The sequence below is a fragment of the Bombina bombina genome, chromosome 4, assembly GCF_027579735.1.
Source record: "Bombina bombina isolate aBomBom1 chromosome 4, aBomBom1.pri, whole genome shotgun sequence".
NCBI lineage: Eukaryota > Metazoa > Chordata > Amphibia > Anura > Bombinatoridae > Bombina > Bombina bombina.
In genome coordinates this window covers 581,439,426-581,464,973 of record NC_069502.1, presented here as the reverse complement: position 1 = coordinate 581,464,973, position 25,548 = coordinate 581,439,426, and the positions used below count along the sequence as shown (strand labels likewise).

The following is a 25,548-nucleotide window of genomic DNA, read 5'->3' as shown; positions in this document are numbered from 1 at the left end:
ACCATGGATGGCCCTGCCATTCCTTTGCCAGCAGTATATTCACATCAGATTAGAACCCTAGTTCTACAGCTCGTCTGCTGCTACATGCCCATATCTGGCCTCAGATCAGACCCAAGGCTCAGAAGATCTTTACACCACATGCCCACATCATATTTCAGAGCAGACACCAAGGCCCAGGTTCCCCTCTATAAACCATATTCCCTTAAATGTATAACTAGTTTAGAGGAATTATCGAACAGAAGCATTGAAAAAGTCAACCAGAGTTGATTAGTTCTCCTGATTAAAAATAAATAAATACATCAAGTAGAAATGCAAATGTGCAAGTGTTCATTAACTGCACAATTTCATGTATATTTTCATACTTATCACAAAACTGAATTTACAGTTTCACATTTTGGTTACATGTCAGGGCGGCAGATCTTATGACAAAACATTTTATTTTCTCAACGTTGAAATCCCAGTAATTAAATCCTAATAGTTCTTGGACCCCAGCAGGACATTAGCATACAGAATCCATAAGCAGCCTACAAAGCATCCGCTTGCAGGCCACTTTGTCTTTAGCTAGTCAGAGCAGTATAGTATACATACAGCTCAAACCAGGACACAATTATGGCTTAGATATTAACTGAGTTTAACTGTACAAAATAGAATAAAGATCATAACGAGCCATTATAGTAAAACAAATCACATGCTCTAATTCATTAGAACATGCAGATTTAAGACTAGAAATTTATGCACCTTTATGTGTTTAACCCCCACATAGTGAAGTACAGGTCCTGAGAGGAAACTGCCACTGATCCAACCAGCAGCACCAGTTACACAGCAGGGTTGTGTGTGATTGGGTCAGTTGCAGTTTCCGATTGGAACCAGCAGTGCTCTGTGGTGCTTTTGCTATTTGTTTAACCCATTAAAATTACATGCTGTAACAAAGAGAATGTAATTATAATAGAAATGTGTCTTCAAAAATACATATCTAAATAGATTATTTTTTCCAAGTAGGCAATCAAGATAGAACTATGTTACATTGTTGTACTCTATCTGGCAGTATTGTTCCGTAGTATTTCATGGCATGGACTGGACTTTCAGAGGCTAAAATAACGGAGGCAATCAAATATCTTTTAGTATATGGCACAGCGAAAAATTGAAGACCAAATACAAAATAAACACTGGTAAAACATAAAAAAATATCTGAGACACAATATAAATACCCCAGATTGATTTATTAGATTTATACAAAAGCAGCAGGGTTGCCAAGAGTGCAAAGTCCATTCATGGGGCATATTTACCAGCACTCTGCCGAAATCTTCCCAAAGGAGAGAACAAGGTTCCTTGTGCCTAAATGAAAAGGATGAGCTTCCTTTCATCCTCTCTGTCTTATGCAAGAAACATCATATCTAGCAAAGTAAGTTTAGACTAATACTGATCCAGGGCTTTGGAAATTATAGAAGGTGGCTCAGAATGAATGATATGCTCCTAGTCTCAGAGATACAGTTAATATATATTTCCAGACCATTGCCTCTAAGCAGCTTTAAAACAAAACATCTACCATTTCACTGCCAAATCTAACTAACTAGGAATCGTTGCACTGTGCTGTGAGCACATCCAGAACATTGCAACCTGCAGTATTGACATCACGCCTCGAAGAAGCCTCCAGCTATCAGCTTTGGTAGTAAACACATGGGACTATAAAAAAGTTATAAGGGTTTAAAAAGAGAGTTTTAACGAGATATATACACGTCTGAATATGTATATATATATATATATATATATATATATATATATATATACATACTGTATATGTCAGGGTGGGTTTGATTTAAATCACCAGTCAGAAGCCATGATTTATTTAAATTATGGTTTTCTACATAATAGTTTCTCTTTTTAGAATAATAACTTTCCAGATTATTTTTTTTTTTTTTTGATACCCAAATGTTGAAACACTTGAAAGTGATGCAGCATAGCTGTAAAAAGCTGACTAGAAAATATCACCTGAACATCTCTATGTAAAAAAGAAAGATATTTTACCTCACAAATTTCTCAGTAGCCACATCCCATTGTAAAAAGACTTTAAGCAGAAAATCAGTATGTCTGTCCCGTGCACACTCATCTTATTTCCCTTATTAGTTTAAAGGGAAAGTAAAGTCATAATTAGATATTCATAATTTAGACAGAGCATACCATTTTAAACAACTTCTTTCTTTTGTTATCCTTTGCTGAAAGGCTTATCTAGGTAAGCTCAGGGGCAGCACAGATCCTAGGTTCTAGCTGCTGATTGGTTGGCTGAATATATAAATACCGATTGTCATTGGCTCACCCATGTGTTCAGTTAGAAACAAGTAGTGCATTGCTGCTCCTTCAACAAATGATACCAAGAGAATGAAACAAATTTGATAATAGAAGTAAACTGGAAAGTTGTTTAAAATTGTATGTTCTACTTAAATCATGGAAGAAATGTTTTGGGTTTCAAGTCACTTTAAGGAAGTTTACTATGAAATCTCATGAGAGTTAAGTGAAATCTAATGAGATCACAGTAAAAGAGTTCATAACCTCAGCACTGCTGATGCTGATTGGCTGCTGTTCATTTCTTCTTCTTTTTTTTTTTTTTTACCTGTATCTGGGAGCAGCTGAGCATAACGTTTTACACAGAACTTACTCTGCTGAGCTGAGGGAGTTGTGAGGTAAAATATCTTCCTTTTTTACATAGAGATGCTCAGGTGATATTTTCCTGTCAGCTTTTTACAGTTATACTGCATCAGTTTCAAGTGATTTAGCATATGAGTATTATGTCCCTTTAATAATAACAATTTAAATAGTTTTATTTAACTAAAAAAAAAAATTCCCTTAATAATAACAATAACATTATACAGGGAGTGCAGAATTATTAGGCAAATGAGTAGGGCTGCAACTAACGATTATTTTCATAATCGATTAATCGGCCGATTATTTTTTCGATTAATCGACTAATCGGATAAAAAGAGAATCAATAATAGTTTTCTATGTTTTAAATAAAATCCACATAATGAGTGTTACAAATATAAACTTAAGACTAAAACTTTACATTAACACAACCGTTTCTTCAATTTTTAAGCAGCAGAGCACAGTTTTATAATTAAACAAAACAAAACCACAAACTGTTTTAAGAGGTAGAACTAGAAAGAGTTAGACTATCACTGTTAATAACATTCTGTTATTCACTCTTTCAGAAACTTTGCATTGAAATGCAAAAATCTCAACATGTCCACATGCTTCTTGCTAAGGCTGGTTCTCTGTTTGCAGCTATATTTCCTGCAGCAGAGAAAAGGCTCAATAATGTAACCCTTGACTTCATTCTAACATAAAAATATCTTGAATATCTATATGCAATGGTAAATAACCAGCTATAAGGTTAGGGGAAATATCTAGTCCGCGCTAAAAATAACGAATATATACTTTTAAAGGTTGAATCTGGTACATATTATCACAATTTATTAAAAAAAAAAAAGAAAAAAAAAAGCGCTAAGGACTGTATATCAATAACAGAACAAAGCCTTACACATTTATTTATACAGTACATATAATCAGCAATAGCAAGCAATACGCTAATAATTGTGCAAACAGAATAGTGCACAACAATTTAAATGTCTGTGAAAAGAAAGCAAAGACAGGCGCAGCCCAATTCAAGTGTAGTATTCTTTAATTCAGTGTAAGTGCACACATACAAATGGCTACTTACAAGAGGCACAAATAAAATCTGCATATAAAGGTATCTTTACATCCAAACTGTGTTATGATATAACATACAGCTATGAAACAAACTCAGATCAAGCAAATCTGATTGATTTTGGGTCAATGTATTAGTTAGAGTCACCCCCGTGTCTAATTCGTTGAGTGTCGCCAAAGCAGATTGGTCAGAATGGTCCAAAGTGATGGGTAATGTTGGTGTGATTCTGGGTGTGTTTTTTAAAAAATACCTTTTTAGGGTCAGGTTTCTAATATATTTTTGTATATCTATGTAAGTCTGAAATTTATTTGGGGCTTTTTTGGGGGCAAAATTGAGGCCTTTCGCCAAAAGATTAATTTCTTTATTGCCCAATGGTACAGTGGAAAGATTGAATATATTAGCTTTATTTTTATCTATCTCATTCTTTTTGTGTTTGAGAAGTTGGATCTTTCTCCCCCCTCTACATCCCCGCTTGCTCTTCTTCTTTTGCCTGGCAAAAGCCTTGGGTTTTCTATTGTGTTTTCGTGTGTCTGGTTTCGAAATCTTCCTGTTGGGGAAGTGGCGAGATCTAAAAAATGCAATTGGTGGCTTCTATTACCTTGATTGGATGTATTATGTGTTGAATGTGTGAACTTAGGTTTCGCCCCCTGTATTTGCCAGTTGGGCTTTAGAACTGTATTTGAGTTGCCATTTCCTAAGTGCTCCAAAGTATTGAATCTATTTGTGGTTGGAATGTTGAATCTAGATTCTTTAAGATATGGTGGAGTAAAGCAGCTGGAATTATTTCTGCTTCGCCAGGATTCCTTCCTGGCAGTGTGGAAGCCTGTATTTGTAGTATGATGTGTAATGTGGTTTCCTGTGTTGGAATTTCTCCTAAAATTGCCATTTTTATTATCACGATAATGATTGTTGTTAAATTGATGATTATCATTTCTGTGTTCTGTGTTACCACCTGTATGGGGGACTGAAAGGGGCCTATTGACAGTGTTAATGTTTTGATTTCTTTTACTATTTGATGGGTGTGAGCTTGTATTAAAACTCTGTTGTCCATTGTGTTGTATAGTTTGTTGATGGCCTTTATTGTGATTTTCAGTTGAGTGTCTATTGTAGTTTTCATTCTGTTGGGTCTGGTATGTATTGCGATTTATGTGTGGATTTCTAGTGTAATGATTGAGAGGTCTTTGTTCACATATGTCATTTCTAGTATCATTCTCAGATATGGTATGAGTGATTTCTTTTGTTTTATAAGTGTGGACCCTATCATTTTGATAGTCTTCCATGTCTCTGCAAAGTTTTTTATATTTTGCACTCATTAGGTCAGACCCATATTTATTATTTCTTTCTTGAATACTATCATTGAGTTTCTTCCAATGATCAATATTCTGAAAGTTCTGAATTTTAGGGAACAATTTATCTAGATCTAATTTAATTTTGTCCAGTTTATATTCTCTATATTTGATGAGGATTTTAATTAAGGTGAGTGAGCAGTCATGGAACGCTTTGTCCCACTCCGTGCTAAATTCTACCTCCTCTAGTTCGAAGGCTGGTTTCTTATACAACCTAAGTCCCCTGGGGACTATGTCATGTAAGACATAGTTATCAAGCAACACTAGGTCCTGCCATTCTCTGGTATCATTATTTAGTAGTTTCTCTAGGTCTTTAAATAAGGCATTTGGGTCAAAGTTTTCAGAATTAGTTGAAACAATGTTAGTCTGATTAAGTAAATTCAGTGCCCTCTTTCTCAGATGTCTATCCGGGCAGTCACCGAATTCAAAATTATTCATGGCTGCCTGGAGGTGTCTAACTGCAATGTAGTTGATTATTGAGTATCTAAGAGATGCCAATGATATGATATATGAGGAAAACTGAACACCCGTGTGAAATATGTGAAAAACAGATAAGTTTCTATATGTACCTGTTAGCAATTTGAACTTCAATATGAGCTACCTGGGCTTTTCCCCCTATTTGTATTTAGTATGGCACCAATAAGTTGGAATCTGCAAATTATATACTTGTATGAAAACAGCTGAATGAGGGAATACTGAATTAAAAAGGCTTATTCCTACCTAAGTGTTGGTTTCAGTTGGCACTATACAGTGATAATAACAACAAGACTTATGTGCAACCCTCTGTTAAGATGAAAATAGATTAAAATTGTTCAAAGTTAGTTGAAGTAAATAAAAATGTAAATAACAAATACAACATGAAATGACGAATAATCGCCACTACAAAGGAATATGCACCTTATTAGATCCTGTTCTTAGGTACTAGTACGTGACTAAAAGCAGGGTACTCACTGAGCGATGCAGCAGTTGTGTACTAAAGGAGCGATTAGGCTCTGTGAGCAGTGACCGCAGCACAAACAAACCAAAATATCAGGGATGCTGGATCACTGCGCTATACACAAGCTCCTGACAAACGGTCCCGACAGAGCAGGTTGAATATACGAGTATCGGTATATTCAAAATACACAGGTATGTGACAATTAGGATATGCAAGTGGTGACCGCAGTACAAGGAACCAAAAACTTAGAAAAGAGAAAAACGCTGGATTATTGGTACATTTACACTAAACGTAAATTCTCAACGAGCGGTTCCAACAAAACAGAACAGATATGCAAGTGTTAATATAATCAAATTACAAAGGTATAATAGATACGCTGAAAGAAGAAATGTGTTATATTGAAGGCATAACAAACTTGCCACAATTAAAGTTCGTGATGGACAATGTCTGCCAGTATATACATAAAGTTCAGTCACTTGGCATTTAGAGGTATACTCCCAGGGAGATGTAGCAGCCCCAAAGGACTAGGAAAAAGTTAGTGTAGAAACCTAAGTTCACACATTCAACACATAATACATCCAATCAAGGTAATAGAAGCCACCAATTGCATTTTTTAGATCTCGCCACTTCCCCAACAGGAAGATTTCGAAACCAGACACACGAAAACACAATAGAAAACCCAAGGCTTTTGCCAGGCAAAAGAAGAAGAGCAAGCGGGGATGTAGAGGGGGGAGAAAGATCCAACTTCTCAAACACAAAAAGAATGAGATAGATAAAAATAAAGCTAATATATTCAATCTTTCCACTGTACCATTGGGCAATAAAGAAATTAATCTTTTGGCGAAAGGCCTCAATTTTGCCCCCAAAAAAGCCCCAAATAAATTTCAGACTTACATAGATATACAAAAATATATTAGAAACCTGACCCTAAAAAGGTATTTTTTAAAAAACACACCCAGAATCACACCAACATTACCCATCACTTTGGACCATTCTGACCAATCTGCTTTGGCGACACTCAACGAATTAGACACGGGGGTGACTCTAACTAATACATTGACCCAAAATCAATCAGATTTGCTTGATCTGAGTTTGTTTCATAGCTGTATGTTATATCATAACACAGTTTGGATGTAAAGATACCTTTATATGCAGATTTTATTTGTGCCTCTTGTAAGTAGCCATTTGTATGTGTGCACTTACACTGAATTAAAGAATACTACACTTGAATTGGGCTGCGCCTGTCTTTGCTTTCTTTTCACAGACTACTACCTGCTGGAGGTGTTTGGAGAATACACCCCCCTTTGTCTCAGGCAGCGCTCATCACTACAGTGACACAGGAAGCAGACTATCACTGACACCTGCAACACGCTATTACAGTGGATCTACTTCCTGCTCAACAGAGCAACCGGCTTTTTCACAGCTCACAGACTTAACCCAGGAACGTAAGCGCCCCTCTGCTTTTCAGTTTCTCTGTTTTTCTACAACAATTTAAATAACTCCCATCAATCTAGGGGCAATGTGCAAATAACAAGCTCAGCACTATATCATGCAAAGCATAGTTCCAAATCACCAAATTTAATATAAAAAATCCAAATGATGACTATTATATCTGGGTTGCACATAAGCCAGGGCACACAATACCATGTGCAGGAGTTCATTGGAGTGAAGCAGCTGGTGTTGCACACAGACCAACTAATTGCAAACCAACTAATCGATTAATCGATTATGAGATTCGTTGACAACTATTTTCATAATCGATTATTATCGATTATGACGATTAGTTGTTGCAGCTCTACAAATTAGTATTTTGACCACATCATCGTCTTTATGCATGTTGTCTTACTCCAAGCTGTATAGGCTCGAAAGCCTACTACCAATTAAGCATATTAGGTGATGTGCATCTCTGTAATGAAAAGGGGTGTGGTCTAATGACATCAACACCCTATATCAGATGTGCATAATTATTAGGCAACTTCCTTTCCTTTGGCAAAATGGGTCAAAAGAAGGACTTGACAGGCTCAGAAAAGTAAAAAATAGTGAGATATCTTGCAGAGGGATGCAGCACTCTTAAAATTGCAAAGCTTCTGAAGCGTGATCATCGAACAATCAATCGTTTCATTCAAAATAGTCAACAGGGTCGCAAGAAGCGTGTGGAAAAACCAAGGCGCAAAATAACTGCCCATGAACTGAGAAAAGTCAAGCGTGCAGCTGCCAAGATGCCACTTGCCACCAGTTTGGCCATATTTCAGAGCTGCAACATCACTGGAGTGCCCAAAAGCACAAGGTGTGCAATACTCAGAGACATGGCCAAGGTAAGAAAGGCTGAAAGACGACCACCACTGAACAAGACACACAAGCTGAAACATCAAGACTGGGACAAGAAATATCTCAAGACTGATTTTTATAAGGTTTTATGGACTGATGAAATGAGAGTGAGTCTTGATGGGCCAGATGGATGGGCCCGTGGCTGGATTGGTAAAGGGCAGAGAGCTCCAGTCCGACTCAGACGCCAGCAAGGTGGAGGTGGAGTACTGGTTTGGGCTGGTATCATCAAAGATGAGCTTGTGGGGCCTTTTCGGGTTGAGGATGGAGTCAAGCTCAACTCTCAGTCCTACTGCCAGTTTCTGGAAGACACCTTCTTCAAGCAGTGGTACAGGAAGAAGTCTGCATCCTTCAAGAAAAACATGATTTTCATGCAGGCAATGCTCCATCACACGCGTCCAAGTACTCCACAGCGTGGCTGGCAAGAAAGGGTATAAAAGAAGAAAATCTAATGACATGGCCTCCTTGTTCACCTGATCTGAACCCCATTGAGAACCTGTGGTCCATCATCAAATGTGAGATTTACAAGGAGGGAAAACAGTACACCTCTCTGAACAGTGTCTGGGAGGCTGTGGTTGCTGCTGCACGCAATGTTGATGGTGAACAGATCAAAACACTGACAGAATCCATGGATGGCAGGCTTTTGAGTGTCCTTGCAAAGAAAGGTGGCTATATTGGTCACTGATTTGTTTTTGTTTTGTTTTTGAATGTCAGAAATGTATATTTGTGAATGTTGAGATGTTATATTGGTTTCACTGGTAAAAATAAATAATTGAAATGGGTATATATTTGTTTTTTATTAAGTTGCCTAATAATTATGCACAGTAATAGTCACCTGCACACACAGATATCCCCCTAAAATAGCTATAACTAAAAACAAACTAAAAACTACTTCCAAAACTATTCAGCTTTGATATTAATGAGTTTTTTGGGTTCATTGAGAACATGGTTGTTGTTCAATAATAAAATTAATCCTCAAAAATACAACTTGCCTAATAATTCTGCACTCCCTGTAGGTTTCACATTGATTTTTAATTACAGATTAGTCAGAGGCGCTAGTGTTTACACCTAAGCTACGTTCTCAGAAATCGCACTCCTCCCAAGTGTGATGACATTGGTGTATATCGAAAAAGAGTATTTACAACGGGTGCTAGAAAGCTAAGGTGGTAGGCTATCATTTTTTATTGATATCTAGAAAACAGATATGTAGGTGTGTTAGTCTCGAAGTGGGGAAGCCGTTATAAAATGAGTGTATATATCTCTCAAGATTAAAAATGTGGTTGTCTATACATAATATCTTATTTGTATATATAAACAAATATATTCCTCTATGCAGTTCTCAAATTAAGATCAACAAAATATTTCTCAGAAAAATATTTATCTATACAAATATATTTTATTTATAAAACCAATGCATTTCCGCTTTGCGGATCTGAATGTGGTGATCAACAATAAAAGTTCTCAGAAAAAGTCTTGATTCATAGGTACCTTACGTGAACATAAAATAGTGTCCGTTTATGACAACTCACTGTTATGTGTGGCGTTTAGCCTCCTTGTGTCTGAACAGAAATCAGATATTATCCTTATATAACTGAGATGACTCACTGTTAATTCTTGCATTCAGTGTGTAGCCTTCTTGTATGTTCAGAAGTGTTATCCTCTTGTGGCAGAGAAGATTCCCTGTTGCAGTATAGTACCTTTAAGAATCCTATGTAACTTGAGATTAGCAGCGTGTGCCTCCTGATGCAGATTCACAGCCTCTGATATAAGGAACAGGCAGCTCTTAAAAGATAATGTGTAACATAAATTTGTCAGCGTGTCTCTCTTGCAACAGATTTACAGTCTGTGCTATAGAGAGCAGAGCGCTGCAGATCTCTAAAATTTTTATAGATGTAATTTTTATGTGTATCTTGAGATTGGCAGCGTGTGCCTCCTGATGCATATTCACAGCCTCTGATATAAGGAACAGGCAGCTCTTAAAAGATAATGTGTAACATAAATTTGTCAGCGTGTCTCTCTTGCAACAGATTTACAGTCTGTGCTATAGAGAGCAGAGCGCTGCAGATCTCTAAAATTTTTATAGATGTAATTTTTATGTGTAACTTGAGATTGGCAGCGTGTGCCTCCTGATGCATATTCACAGCCTCTGATGTAAGGAACAGGCAGCTGCAGATCCTAAAAATCATATTTAACATAAAGTTGTCAGTGTGTCTCTGCTGCAACAGATTCAGTCTGTGCTATAGAGAGCAAAGAGCTGCAGATCTCTAAAATTTTTATTCACAGTATCTGTTACAAACAGATACTGTGGCGTCTATTTATCAAGCTGTCAACTTACCTGCATTCGACGGCACCAATGCGCTCGCCTAAGATCGCCTAACATCGCTGCCGCGGACCTGAATACGTTCTCCAAAATGATAAAAAAAAGCTGTCAAAAGCCAAGTACGGTACGATGAGCAGCAGACTGTTGTTAACTAACAGTCATCGATCTTGCTGCTCCTCGGCTTTTTCCCAGCTTTATTGGTACCCTGTCACTAAACACCCACACTATACTGTTTACCCCCTATCCTGCCGCTCCCGGAGGCCACCGCAACTCTAATAAATGTATTAACCCCTAAACCGCCGCTCCCGGAGCCCGCCGCAACTCTAATAAATGTATTAACCCCTAAACAGCCGCTCCCGGACCCCGCCGCAACTAAAGTGTTTAACCCCTAAACCTCTGCTCCCGGAGCCCACCGCCACCTACATTATACTTATTAACCCCTAATCTTCCGCTCCCTACACCGCCACCACCTACATTATACTTAGTAACCCCTAATCTTCCGCCTCCTACACCGCCACCACCTACATTATATTTATTAACCCCTAATCTGCCCCCCTACACTGCCACCACTATATTAAATTTAAACCCCTAAACCTAAGTCTAACCCTAACACCCCCTAACGTAAATATAATTTAAATAAATCTAAATAAATATTCCTAGCATTAAATAAATTATTCCTATTTAAAACTAAATACTTACCTATAAAATAAACCCTAAGATAGCTACAATATAACTAATAGTTACATTGTATCTAGCTTAGGGTTTATTTTTATTTTACAGGCAAGTTTGTATTTATTTTAACTAGGTAGAATAGTTACTAAATAGTTATTAACTATTTAATAGCTACCTAGTTAAAATTACACCTAACACTACACTATAATTAAATTAATTCCCTAAATTAACTACAATTAAATAAAATTATCTAAAGTACAAAAAAAACAAAACACTAAATTACAGAAAATAATAAAAAAATTACAAGATTTTTAAACTAATTACACCTAATCTAATCCCCCTAACAAAATAAAAAAGCCCCTCCAAATAAAAAAAATCCCTGCCCTACACTAAATTACAAATAGCCCTTAAAAGGGCCTTTTGCGGGGCATTGCCCAAAGTAATCAGCTCTTTTACCTGTAAAAAAAAATTACAACCCCCCCCCAACATTAAAACCCACCACCCACACAACCAACCCTACTCTAAAACCCACCCAATCCCCCCCTTAAAAAAACCTAACACTAACCCCTTGAAGATCACCCTACCGTGAGAAGTCTTCACCCAACCGGGCCAAAGTCCTCACCGAAGCTGGACGAAGTCTTCATCCAAGCCGAGCAGAAGAGGTCCTCCAGACGGGCAGAAGTCTTCATCCAAGCCGGGCAGAAGAGGTCCTCCAGACGGGCAGAAGTCTTCATCCAGACTGCATCTTCTATCTTCATCCATCCGGCGCGGAGCGGGTCCATCTTCAAGACATCTGACGCGGAGCATCCTCTTCATCCAGAGTCTTCTTGAACAGTGACGGGTCCTTTAAGTGACGTCATCCAAGATGGCGTCCCTTCAATTCCGATTGGCTGATAGAATTCTATCAGCCAATCGGAATTAAGGTAGGAAAAATCCTATTGGTTGATGCAATCAGCCAATAGGATTGAACTTCAATCCTATTGGCTGTTCCGATCTGCCAATAGAATGCGAGCTCAATCCTATTGGCTGATTGGATCCGCCAATAGGATTGAGCTTCAATCCTATTGGCTGATTGCATCAACCAATAGAATTTTTTCTACCTTAATTCCGAATGGCTGATAGAATTCTATCAGCCAATCGGAATTGAAGGGACGCCATCTTGGATGACGTCACTTAAAGGACCCGTCATTGTTCAAGAAGACTCCGGATGAAGAGGATGCTCCGCGTCGGATGTCTTTAAGATGGACCCGCTCCGCGCTGGATGGATGAAGATAGAAGATGCCGTCTGGATGAAGACTTCTGCCCGTCTGGAGGACCTCTTCTGCCCGGCTTGGATGAAGACTTCTGCCTGTCTGGAGGACCACTTCGCCCGGCTTCGTTGAGGACTTCGGCCCGGTTGGGTGAAGACGTCTCACGGTAGGGTGATCTTCAAGGGATTAATGTTAGGTTTTTTTAAGGGGGGATTGGGTGGGTTTTAGAGTAAGGTTGGTTGTGTGGGTGGTGGGTTTTAATGTTGGGGGGGGTTGTAATTTTTTTTACAGGTAAAAGAGCTGATTACTTTGGGGCAATGCCCTGCAAAAGGCCCTTTTAAGGGCTATTTGTAATTTAGTGTAGGGTAGGGCTTTTTTTTTTATTTTGGGGGGGGGGGGCTTTTTTATTTTGTTAGGGGGATTAGATAAGGTGTAATTAGTTTAAAAATCTTGTAATTTTTTATTTTCTGTAATTTAGTAGGGTTTTTTTTGTACTTTAGATAATTTAATTGTAGTTAATTTAGGGAATTAATTTAATTATAGTGTAGTGTTAGGTGTAATTGTAACTTAAGTTAGGTTTTATTTTACAGGTAACTTTGTATTTATTTTAGCTAGGTAGTTATTAAATAGCTAATAACTATTTAGTAACTATTTTACCTAGTTAAAATAAATAAAAACTTGCCTGTAAAATTAAAATAAACCATAAGATAGCTACAATGTAACTATTAGTTATATTGTAGCTATCTTAGGGTTTATTTTATAGGTAAGTATTTAGTTTTAAATAGGAATAATTTAGCTAATGCTAGGAATATTTATTTAGATTGATTTAAATTATATTTAAGTTAGGGAGGGTTAGGGTTAGGTTTAGGGGTTAATAAATTTAATATAGTGGCAGCGGTGTAGGGGGGGGGCAGATTAGTAGTTAATAAATTTAATATAGTGGCGGCGGTGTAGGGGGGCAGATTAGGGGTTAATAAATTTAATATAGTGGCGGCGGTGAAAGGGGGGGCAGATAAGGGGTTAATAAATATAATGTAGGTGGCGGTGGGCTCTGGGAGCGGCGGTTTAGGGGTTAATAAGTTTATTAGAGTGACGGTGGGCTCCGGGAGCGGCGGTTTAGGGGTTAATAAGTATAATGTAGTTGGGGGCGGTGTAGGGGGGCAGATTAGGGGTGTTTAGACTCGGGGTACATGTTAGGGTGTTAGATGTAAACGTTCCCATAGTAATCAATGGGATATCGGGCAGCAGCGAACATAAGCTTTTGCTGCTTTCAGACTCCCATTGATTCCTATGGCATCCGCCGCCTCCAGGGCGGCGGATTGAAAACCAGGTACGCTGGGGGGGAATATTGCCGAGCGTACCTGGTAGACATTTGAAAACTAGCAAAAGTAGTCCGATTGTGCCGAATTTGCATTCGGAACATCTGTAATGACGTATGCATCGATCTGTGTCGAACTGAGTCCGGCGGATCGTATGTTACGTCACAAAATTCTACTTTTGCCGGTCTGTAGGGTTTGATAACTAAGGGGAATCAGGCTCGCCACAAATACGCTGCGGAATTCCAGCGTATTTGCGGTTGACGGCTTGATAAATAGATGCCTGTGAATCAGCAGCAGAAGACACACACTGCCATTCTCAAGTTACACAGGATCTATAAAGATTTTAAAGATCTGCAGCTCATTGCTCTCTATAGCAACAGGGAGTCTACTCTGAAACAAGTGGATAACACTTCTGCACATAAAAGGAGGCTAAACGCCAAACGCAAAAATTAACAGTGAGTCATCTCAGTTATATAAGGATAATATGCGATTTCTGTTCAGACACAAGAAGGCTAAACGCCACACATAACAGTGAGTTGTCATAAACGGACACTATTTTATGTTCACATAAGGTACCTATGAATCAAGACTGGTTTTATCTGAGATATTATTATACCACTAAGGGAGACGTCCCTACTTTTTCTGAGAACTTTTATTGTTGATCACCACATTAAGATTTAAAAAGCGGAATTGCATTGTTTTTACAAATAAAATACATTTGTATAGATAAATATTTTTCTGATAAATATTTTATTGTTGATCTTAATTTGAGAACCGCATAGCGGAATATATTGGTTTATATATACAAATAATCTATTATGTATAGACAACCACATTTTTAATCTTGAAAAAGATATACAATCATTTTATAACGGCTTCCCCACTTTGAGACTAACACACCTACATATCTCTTCACGTTTACTGCTTGCCCCTCCCTCCTCACACTTAGATCCTTATGCAAATCTATTTGAGTCCAAATAATCTTATATTCATTGATCTTTTTGAAACATAGTAAGGGATTGATTCTGCGCACATAAAATTGCAGGTGAAAAATGGCATTAATGGGACAGTAAAGTCAAAATTAAACTTTTCATGATTTAGAAAGAACATTCAATTTTAAAAAATTTCCAATGAACCTCCATCTAATGTGCTTTTTTCTCTTGGTATCCATTGTTGAAAAGCATACCTAGGCAGGCCCAGTAGAGCATTTGCTGTCCTTCAACAAAGAAAACCAAGAGAATGAACCAAAATTGATAAAAATAAGTAAATAGGTTAAGTATTGATTAATTAACTCTAAGCAAATGGATTTTTAATAGAAATTTGTTTGTAATTACACTATAGTCTAATATAATATTAGTGTAATTTAACTCTGCTAGTTCTTAAATTTCTATATCCAATGTTTTATCTTTCTTTATCTTATTATTCTTTTTTTCCAGAATTTTTATCTTATTCATTTTTTTGTGTAAATAATAAATTGTTCAAAACATTATGGAAATTCAGTCTGGTCCTCCCTCTCCATGCCGTTTTTTTTTTTTTTTAAATACTAACATTGGAATATAGAACTTTGGAACAAAACACATAATAAAATCATCAATAAATAACCCTTTAGTGGCTGCTCCAACTTAGGCCGGTTCTCTACTTACCAAGAGAAAATGAAAAAGAAGGGTGGGCGTTAGAGACGGGGGGGGGGGGGAGGTAAGAAGGAAGCAAAAATGAAAAGTTATATTTTTTCATGTGACCTATATAAGTGACCACAGTCTGCTCGCAATAGAGCTTCCAACATACTCACAATAGAGCTTCCAACTGTTTGCAAAAATGCACCTTTCATGGGAGAACTTCAATAAACTAGTGCCATTTATAAAGATATGTGGCTAATCTATTATTAATATCTACTCTGGCATCATACTTTTCTATTAAAATCTGAGGTTGTATTGTAGCAGTTTAGCTTTCTTTATTCCTACCAAGCACCATAGCACCTGGGTTTGTGAATCTTGAAGCTGTCGCCTACCACCTGCAACCCAGTTTTGCTGGCTGCGGTTGTAGCAGGTAGCCTACTGCATCTGTGCTAAGCTGATTCTTGGCATTAGAAATGCTTGGTGGAATGCATTAAATAGTAAACTGTATCTTCCTAGTTCTCTGCAGGGAGCCCAGTAATGTGCACAATTGCAGCACTATATCAGCTTTATAAGTCCCCTTAGGGCCAGCCTGCTTTGGGACCCAGCAATGAGCTTGATGCACCTGATTAAGGGTTCCTCACAATGCTAGTCAGCCTGTAGGCCCTGTATTGTGGTTGATTGCTGCTCTATTTCTTTTACTGGGCCCTTTTTATATTGCTGCTGCAATAAAAGAGTTACTGGCGTAGCTTTACTTAAATGCCGTGCAGCTGATCTATCATTACTGTAATGATATAGCAGGGACCTTTTTTACTTTTTTTGATTGGACAGCAAACAACCAAGATAATTCTCATTAAAAAGCATTTATGTAAAGCCCACAGGTGTCATCTGAGACACTTCTATTTTTATATACACATGTGTATATAAAAATAGAAGTGTCTCAGATGACACCTGTGGGCTTTACATAAATGCTTTTTAATGTCATTTCTGGGGGAAGTAACCCCTTCTTCATGATACACCATGTGGTTGTCCATATATTTCTGTCTAAATAACAGCTGTTTTGTCCTATATTGTTTGCAGACAATGATTTCACTTCATAAAAAACAAACCCCCAAAAAACATAATTTGTTACCTGTGTTGCTTTTATTTGTGAATTGCTCTGTAATCCTTTGTCCTCAAAGATCCCTGTTTGAGACCCATTAAAGTTTGCTCTCCTGTAGGCATCTTGAATCAGTTTGCATGTCCATGAACAGATCTCTTGCTGTTTTGAGTAAAAAATAAACATAAAAGATTCCCGTTGCATTTGTCAATTAGCATGCTGTTTTCACAAGGACACCGAAACGTTTATGTGCCTGCAATCATTTTTCATTCCTAAAATATACTTTTTGTAAACATATTTCCTAATAATTTCCTTTACGTTCTGCTTACATTTTATTATTTCTCAGTTTCAAGAGGAAACACATTTTCAAAACTTTGATATAAACAAAGCAAACAACCTTAATTTTTATACTAAAATGTAAATACAATTAATGTAAGGAAATACAATGTAATCTGTTAAGTGAGTGCTTCAAAAGGCTATTTCTTTACTTGGTATTTGTCTCAAAGATGTAGGAATTAAGACAGCTAATTTGTGAAATCTAACTTTTTCTATTTACTCGGCAACAAGTTTACTTTTCTAAAGCAAATTTAAAGCGGTGTTGTTGGAAAGCATAGGGACACTGAATATTATAGCATTTGTATGTAATTTGGCTTCTTCAGTTGCATTACAAAAATATTCTTCTAATTTTATGTAGAAAACATAAACCCCTCACATTAATCTTCAATTCCAAAGATAAAATACAGAGATAGGGAGCACATTGGAAAGGTTCAAGGGAATCTATACAAATATAGCTTAAAGGGACATTAAACCCAAACATTTTCTTTCATGATTCAGATAGAGAATACAATTTTAAACAACATCAGTGCCTGCTCCCAGATAACTTCACGTGCATGAGCACAGTGTTATCTATATAAAACACATGAACTAACACCATCTAGTGGTGAAAAACTGTTAAAATGCATTCTGAAAAGAGGTGGCCTTCAAAGTCTAAGAAATTAGCATATGAACCTCCTAGGTTAAGCTTTCAACTAAGAATACCAAGAGAACAAAGCAAAATTGGTGATTAAAGTAAATTGGAAAATTGTTTAAAATTACATGCCCTATCTGAATCATGAAAGTTTATTTTGGACTAGACTGTCCCTTTAAGTAAAACTTAACAATTTATTTAGGTATGAAAACGGATATAAAAGCAATAACAAAAGGGAACCCTGATGTTTAAAAATAATGTCCAAATAAAGAAAAAATGTCTTAAAAAAATGGAAGTCCGAAAAAGTAAAATGTGATTAAATGAGTGTCCAAAAAGAAAAAGCAAAATGTCCTGATGTGATAATCCAAACATTTACAGTATATACGGATGTATCCCACCCTCAAAAATGTGTAGGGAATCGGAGATGTGAAAATGGGTGTGTAGAGTGTCCAATAATAATTATCTGTGTATTCCAAAAAGTGATATCTCTATATATGTAGAAAAAACCCAATAAGAAGAAATATAACATGGTATCTACACATTAGCCCACTAAAAGACAAGGCTTACCAAGTGTCCTAGAAACTAGAGAGCATAAAAATAATCAATTGATGGGTTTCGGCCATAGACAGGGGCCTTTTTCAAGAGTGTTGACATTGGACACTGTACACACCCATTTTCACATCTCCCTACACATTGTTTGGGGTAAGATACATCCCTATATACATTTTTGGGTTACCATATTTTTAGATTATTACATCGGGACATTTTGCTTTTTCTTTTTAGACACACTCTTTATGACATTTTACTTATTGGGACTTCCATTTTTTGGTCATTATTTGTTTTTTTTGGACATTATTTTTAAACATCAGGGTACCCTTTTGTTAATGCTTTTATATCTTTTTTTCATACCTTAATAAATTATTACATTTTACTTAAAGGGACATAAAACCCAACATTTTTCTTTCACGATTCAGATAGAGAATAACATTTTAAACAACTTTCCAATTTACTTCTATCGTTTAATTTGCTTCCTTCTCTTATTATCCTTTGCTGAAAGGTTTATCTAGGCAAGCTCAGAAGCAGCAGAGAACCTAGGTTCTAGCTGTTGATTGGTGGCTGCATTTATATACCGATTGTCATTGGCTCACCCATGTGTTCAGTTAGAAACCATTTGTGCATTACTGCACCTTGAGCAAATGATACCAAGAGAATGAAACAAATTAGATAATAGAAGTAAATTAGAAAGTTGTTTAAAATTGAATTATTTATCTGAATCGTGAAAGAAAAAAATTGGGTTTCATGTCCCTTTAAGCTGTATAAGTATAGATTCACTTTAGCCTTTTCTATGCGCTCCCTATATCTGTATTTTTTCTTCAGTTTTTAGGTCTTAGGGGGCTTTCATTTGTAGGTGCTATAATATATATTTTCCATTTATATACATTCACTTTCAATTCCCCTGCAGTGCTTTTGTCGCCTGTGGTCTCTAGTTCATACCATTTGTGTTTTGGCTCATTCTAAATTGATTATTAAAAAAGCTGCAAATCTTGTATTTCTTTACAAAATATTTAACAAATATTTTATTCATTAGTGTGTGTGTGTGTGTATATATGTATATATATTCTTACTTTTTAGTTCTCTTGGGCATTAGATCTGTTCAAGTATTGGTGACCTGTTCAGTTACTTCTACAATTACAGAGCTGGTTGCAGTTATTGACCAAATAATTACGTTTTATAGGTTTGTATTGAATATTTTGAATAGTTCTGTTGTCATAACTGCATAGGTTAATTAGTCCCTCTGTTGTTATAACCAAATAAAACCATTGAAAAAAAGTTGCGTAGCAGTCCATCAGAAAAAAAAATCACAAAATACTTTATTTAAATCAGCATGTTAAAAAATGTAGGCAGACTACAGAACAAAGGGTAAGAGATCAAAGTCTGACCGGTTTCGGCCACAAAGACCGTAGTCATAGACATAAAACCATTCCTGAATGAAAAACGCACTTGTCTTTACCAAACAAGCTTGCCATGAGTTCTTGTATTTTTGTACGTTAGGCCCCTAGGTAAAATAAGAAATATCTTTCAATCTCTTTTTCTCTCTCTCCACAAACACACACACACACATGCAAACATTATATATATATATATATATATATATATATATATATATATATATATATATATATATATATATATATATATATATTTGTGTATATATGCATACATACATGTATGTAATAAGATAAAATATTGTATTTGACTGCTGTGAAGCCTAGAAAGGATTGAGCTGCCCAAAGCTATATTTTAGGTGTGGTTGGTGGTGTAAGGTACCCATGGTGTCTTCACTTTAGTGTGACCATTTGGTTTGAAATATATTCTTATTTCATCAAGGTATCCACTTTATTTCAATATTAGTCCTCAGGAATCTGTAATAGAATTCAACTAAAGTATATTCTGCTCTAATGCTGAAAATGGATCATATGACATTTACTTTGATTTTTCTCTGCTCAAGTATGAATACCTTAAAGGGGCAGTAAACTTACAACTAATGTTATATAATTTTGCACATAGTGCAGAATTATATAACATTAGCTTACCGGGCACATTTATACTTTAAAGGATTGCAGAGAAATTGTAACTAAAACCTCCTTTTACCAGAACGCCGCTCCTTGCTCTACTGAGCGGGTCTGGATTTTAAACAGCGCATCGCAGCAACATTGTGTGCTCGGTCGTGCCATTAAAGTGACTGTAGCTCGCTCCCGCTACTAGACCAGAGCAGGAGCGAGCTACATTAATTTTAATGGTGCGACGGGGCACACAGTGTTGCCGAGATTCGCTGTGTAAAAACCAGACCCGCTCAGTAGAGCAAGGAGTGGCATTCTGGTAAAAGGAGGTTTTAGTTACAATTTCTCTGCAATCCTTTAAAGTATAAATGTTCCGGTAAGCTAATGTTATATAATTCTGCACTATGTGCAGAATTATATAACACTAGTCCTAAAGCCCGTATACACGGGCCATTTTTTGCAGTACAGCGGTCCCACCCCTTGCTCAATCTCTATCCCCCCTCTCTTTTGCTCTCTCTTTCTCCCCTCTCTTTTGCTCTCTCTTTCTCCCCTCTCTCTTGCTCTCTCTTTCTCCCCTCTCTCTTGCTCTCTCTTTCCCCCCTCTCTTTTACTCTCTCTCTCTCTCTCTCTCTCTCTCTCTCTCTCTCCCCTCTCTTTTGCTCTCTCTCTCCCCCCTCTCTTTTGCTCTCTCTCTCTCTCCCCTCTCTTTTGCTCTCTCTCTCCCCCCTCTCTTTTGCTCTCTCTCTCCCCTCTCTCTTTTGCTCTCTCTCCCCTCTCTCTTTTACTCTCTCTCTCTCTCCCCCTCTTTTGCTCTCTCTCCCCCTCTTTTGCTCTCTCTCCCCCTCTTTTGCTCTCTCTCCCCCTCTTTTGCTCTCTCTCCCCCTCTTTTGCTGTCTCTCTCCCTCTTTTGCTGTCTCTCTCCTTCTCGTTTGCTCTCTCTCTCCCCCTCTTTTGCTGTCTCTCTCCCTCTCTATTGCTCTCTCTCTCTTCCCCCCTCTCGTTTGCTCTCCCTTCTCTATTTTGCTGTCTCTCTCCCCCCTCTCTTTTGCCGTCACTCTCCCCCCTCTTTTGCTGTCTCTCTCCCCCTCTCTCTTTTGCTGTCTCTCTCCCCCTCTCTCTTTTGCTGTCTCTCTCCCCCTCTCTCTTTTGCTGTCTCTCTCCCCCTCTCTCTTTTGCTGTCTCTCTCCCCCTCTCTCTTTTGCTGTCTCTCTCCCCCTCTCTCTTTTGCTGTCTCTCTCCCCCTCTCTCTTTTGCTGTCTCTCTCCCCCTCTCTTTTGCTGTCTCTCTCCCTCTTTTGCTGTCTCTCTCCTTCTCGTTTGCTCTCTCTCTCCCCCTCTTTTGCTGTCTCTCTCCCTCTCTATTGCTCTCTCTCTCTTCCCCCCTCTCGTTTGCTCTCCCTTCTCTATTTTGCTGTCTCTCTCCCCCCTCTCTTTTGCCGTCACTCTCCCCCCTCTTTTGCTGTCTCTCTCCCCCTCTCTCTTTTGCTGTCTCTCTCCCCCTCTCTCTTTTGCTGTCTCTCTCCCCCTCTCTCTTTTGCTGTCTCTCTCCCCCTCTCTCTTTTGCTGTCTCTCTTTCCCCCTCTTTTGCTCTCTCTCTCCCTCTTTTGCTCTCTCTCTCCCTCTTTTGCTCTCTCTCTCCCTCTTTTGCTCTCTCTCTCCCTCTTTTGCTCTCTCTCTCCCTCTTTTGCTCTCTCTCTCCCTCTTTTGCTCTCTCTCTCCCTCTTTTGCTCTCTCTCTCCCTCTTTTGCTCTCTCTCTCCCTCTTTTGCTCTCTCTCTCCCTCTTTTGCTCTCTCTCTCCCTCTCTTTTGCTCTCTCCCCCCTCTCTCTTTTGCTCTCTCCCCCTCTTTTGCTGTCTCTCTCCCTCTCTTTTGCTCTCTCTCTTCCCCCCTCTCGTTTGCTCTCCCTCCTCTATTTTGCTGTCTCTCTCCCCCTCTCTCTTTTGCTGTCTCTCTCCCCTCTCTCTTTTGCTGTCTCTCTCCCCCTCTCTATCCCCCCTCTTCTGCTCTCTCTATCCCCCCTCTTTAGAGCTCTCTGTCTCTTAGCAGCCCCGCCTACGTTGCACCTGCCCGGCCACGCCCACTCCACCACACGACGCCAGGTGTGTTTGTCCTCACACGCAGTCTCTACTGCGCATGACAGCTTCGGACAAACACACTTTGCCTTTTATTATATAGGATTAGTTTGTAAGTTTACTGCCCCTTTGAAGGAATTTGAATTTCAACATTTTTCTTTCATGATTTAGATGAAGCATTCACATCTATTATCAGATTGTCTTCATTATCTTGCCATCCTTTGTTGAAAAGCAGGTAGATATGCTCAGGAGCATTCACATGTCCATAGCACTATATGCCACACTGTCATAAAATTTGTGCAAAAAGTGTACCTTTAGAGGTACAGAAGCTTGTCACTGGGGCTGTACCTTTTAACATGGATACATATTGGTTTTTGCAGTTTCAAAGACAAATATGTACCTTTTGGTGACTTAAAAATGGTGCAAAGTGGGCCTTTTAAGGGTACTGCCCCAGTGACAACCCTTTGTACGTCATGACGGCAAATTTTTACTCAATACAGCGTATTAAAAATGCCAAAATGCTGTTCCGTCACATTTATTACATACAAAACTCTCACCAACGCCGCTCCCCACTACCTATCCTCTCTATTAAACAAGTATACGCCAGCCTGCCCTCTAAGATCCAACAATGACCTGCTCCTTGCATCTTCGACTATCACCTCTTCCCATGCTAAACTGCAGGACTTCTGTCGTGCAGCACCTACCCTCTTGAATACTCTCCCTCGTGCTGTCAGGATTTGCCCTAATCTTTCTTCCTTTAAATGCTCCCTGAAGACTTTTTTGTTCAGAAAAGCCTAATAACCAACTCAGTAATACATTAATTTAAATTATCTAACCTTTTCCTCATCTAGCTCTGCATTAACATCTTTCTTAATCTTGCAGTCCTCACCTCCTGTTTCTCAACCTCCTACCCTTCTAAATTGTAAGTTCCCACGGGAATAGGGCCCTCAATTCCTCCTGTATGTTTGTAAAATGTTGTTTTGTCTCTTATAAATTTGATATCATTGTTTTATTTAAATAAATTGTACCCATGGACAGCGCTGCAGAATATGTTGGCGCTTCATAAATAACGAATAATAATAATAATTTATTGAATAACTTTAAAAAAATTAGGCTACATTGTGCTCTTGCTTAGAAAGATAAGTATATAAGTATTTGTCTAGCTTTAAATAATTATAATAATAATAAAAAAAACGTACAGTAGCCATTTTTTTTAAAAGCTGGTTCTTTAAAAACAGTTCTTGATTATTTTATATAGTTTTTACAATGACATTTTTTTCTTTGTAACTTAAGTTAATATATTTGCTTTATGTGTAAAAGTTATCATTTTGATGCTCTAAATATAAACATTAGAATGTAAATGAAGTGCTTGTGTGCTGTTTAGAACCAGCGACACAGCGTCAGTGAAGATATAAAATAAAGTATTTTTTGTTGTTTTGTCCACCTCTTGCATATAACCAATAACCATTAAACATGAACTATTTTGCTGTACAACCTGTTGAATTCATTTTGGGTGATTGGTAATTATGTGTTGGTTGAATAATTGATATAACTCTGGATAACTTTATGTAGCCTAAGTATAAAATAACCGTTTACCATCTTGGGAAATAATAATGCTCAGGTGCCCAAATATATATGCACCTGCAGGGTTTGGCAGCCTTCAACCACCCATTCCCCTGAACCTTTTGGTCACACAAATGATTGTACCTTTGGGGATTAAATGGCACAGACATTGACCCTTTGACAGTTGGAAACATATTTGTACCTTATTTACCCCTAAAGGGTACATATTAGTTCCTTAAGGTGTAATTATGACCCATTGAAGGTACAAACACAGCAGTTGTACCCTAAGTGTTCACAAACGGACCCCAACCGTACCCTTGTTTCTGACAACCGTTTTGTAAGAATACTTTCAATTATTTTATACAGTGTTCTCCCCGGGACATTTTTAATGAGTGCACCACTTGACTAATTTAACTGACCACCCAACTAAAATTGTAGCCAATATTAAGCTAAAATTAGCTAGTATTAAAAAATGTCAAGGCTTATTGCACAGATTATCATTAAATACATTTATGTTAATTTGTCCCTTGAATGGCAGAAAATGTTATAATTTTATCTCTGCCCCACCTGGCTGCTTCATAATTCTACCCCCTTGGCAAAATTTTCTTCGGAGAACACTGTTATACATTTGCAAGAGCACTAGATGGCAGCAGTGTTTGCTGCCATATAGTGACCCAGGCATGTGCACGCTACTGACCTACATATGCTCTTCAACAAAGAGTAACATGAGAACAAATTTCATAATAGAAGTAAATTGTAAAATCTTTTTTTTTTTTTTTTTTTTAATTGTTTGCTCTTACTGAATCCAAAAGGAAACTTTTATTTTTTTTAATCTTTTTTGTATGGTTATTTGATTTTTTTTTCCTCCTAATTCTCTTTATTAGGTAAGGAAAGATATCCCACCTGAACAAGAAGAACGCAGACTTCCGAAACAAACCTTGAAGATAAATGCTTTAGCCATTTTGGATGTGGAAAATATTCCTAAAGGAAAAATTTCTATACCAGAGGTTTTGACCGCCCTTAACAATCACAAACATTCTCCAGAAACTTGGACAGCAGAAAAAATAGCAGAGGAATATTCTCTAAATCTGCCTGACTCCAAGGCTTTACTAGAATTTTTTATGCCTTTTGATGTGAAGATTATTGCAAAAAAGAACAAGGAAATGACTGAAACCTAAAGTTTGCTGCTTATGTGTACATTTTTGTACTGGTATTATTATATTTTAAGAATGTACCTTCCTTGATTGTATTTCTAGTTTATTATACTTTGCTCTAAAAATAAAAAGCTATATCAAATAGTTCAAATGTCATAAAAGCATATCAATAGTTTAAAACCCTGGGTACATCTGTCAATTCAGACAAATTTTGATCCTTGAAACATTGAACATTGCTGGGCTGGTGGATTACAAATGCGGCAGTTGTAAAGTGTGATTAAACTGAACACTAAAATATATGCATTTATTGTAAGCATTCTGTTTTTATTATTATTAGTAGTAGTGCTAGTACTATCATCATCATTATTATTATTATTTACAAAGGACCAACCTATGCTATAGTCTGTGCAACGTTAACGTGTAACAGAAATTAGAAACCTGACAGAGCCTACACTTATTATGAGAACTTGCAGCTACTTCTGTTCTTTAGTATTAACATACTTGGTATGATATTGAATAGTAGTGTATATATAAAAAATGATTTTGAAAGCACAGCAGCAGGTCTTAGAAAAATAAAGAAAATCAATGAAGAAAACATATGGTATCCGAAACACATAAAGGGCCAAGAACCTGAATAAAATAAAATTACCA

General features: G+C 37.4%; 1 protein-coding gene across 1 annotated transcript in view; it reads left to right on the top strand.

Moving 5' to 3' along the window:
• The window catches only part of NDUFAF4 (NADH:ubiquinone oxidoreductase complex assembly factor 4), a 29,722-nt gene extending 4,526 nt beyond the window's left edge, over positions 1-25,196 (top strand). The window contains exon 3 of the mRNA XM_053710559.1: positions 24,628-25,196. Coding sequence (XP_053566534.1) covers positions 24,628-24,921 — 294 coding nt within the window. The 3' untranslated portion in view covers positions 24,922-25,196. The remainder of the gene's footprint in view (positions 1-24,627) is intronic.
• Positions 25,197-25,548: the final 352 nt, after the last annotated feature.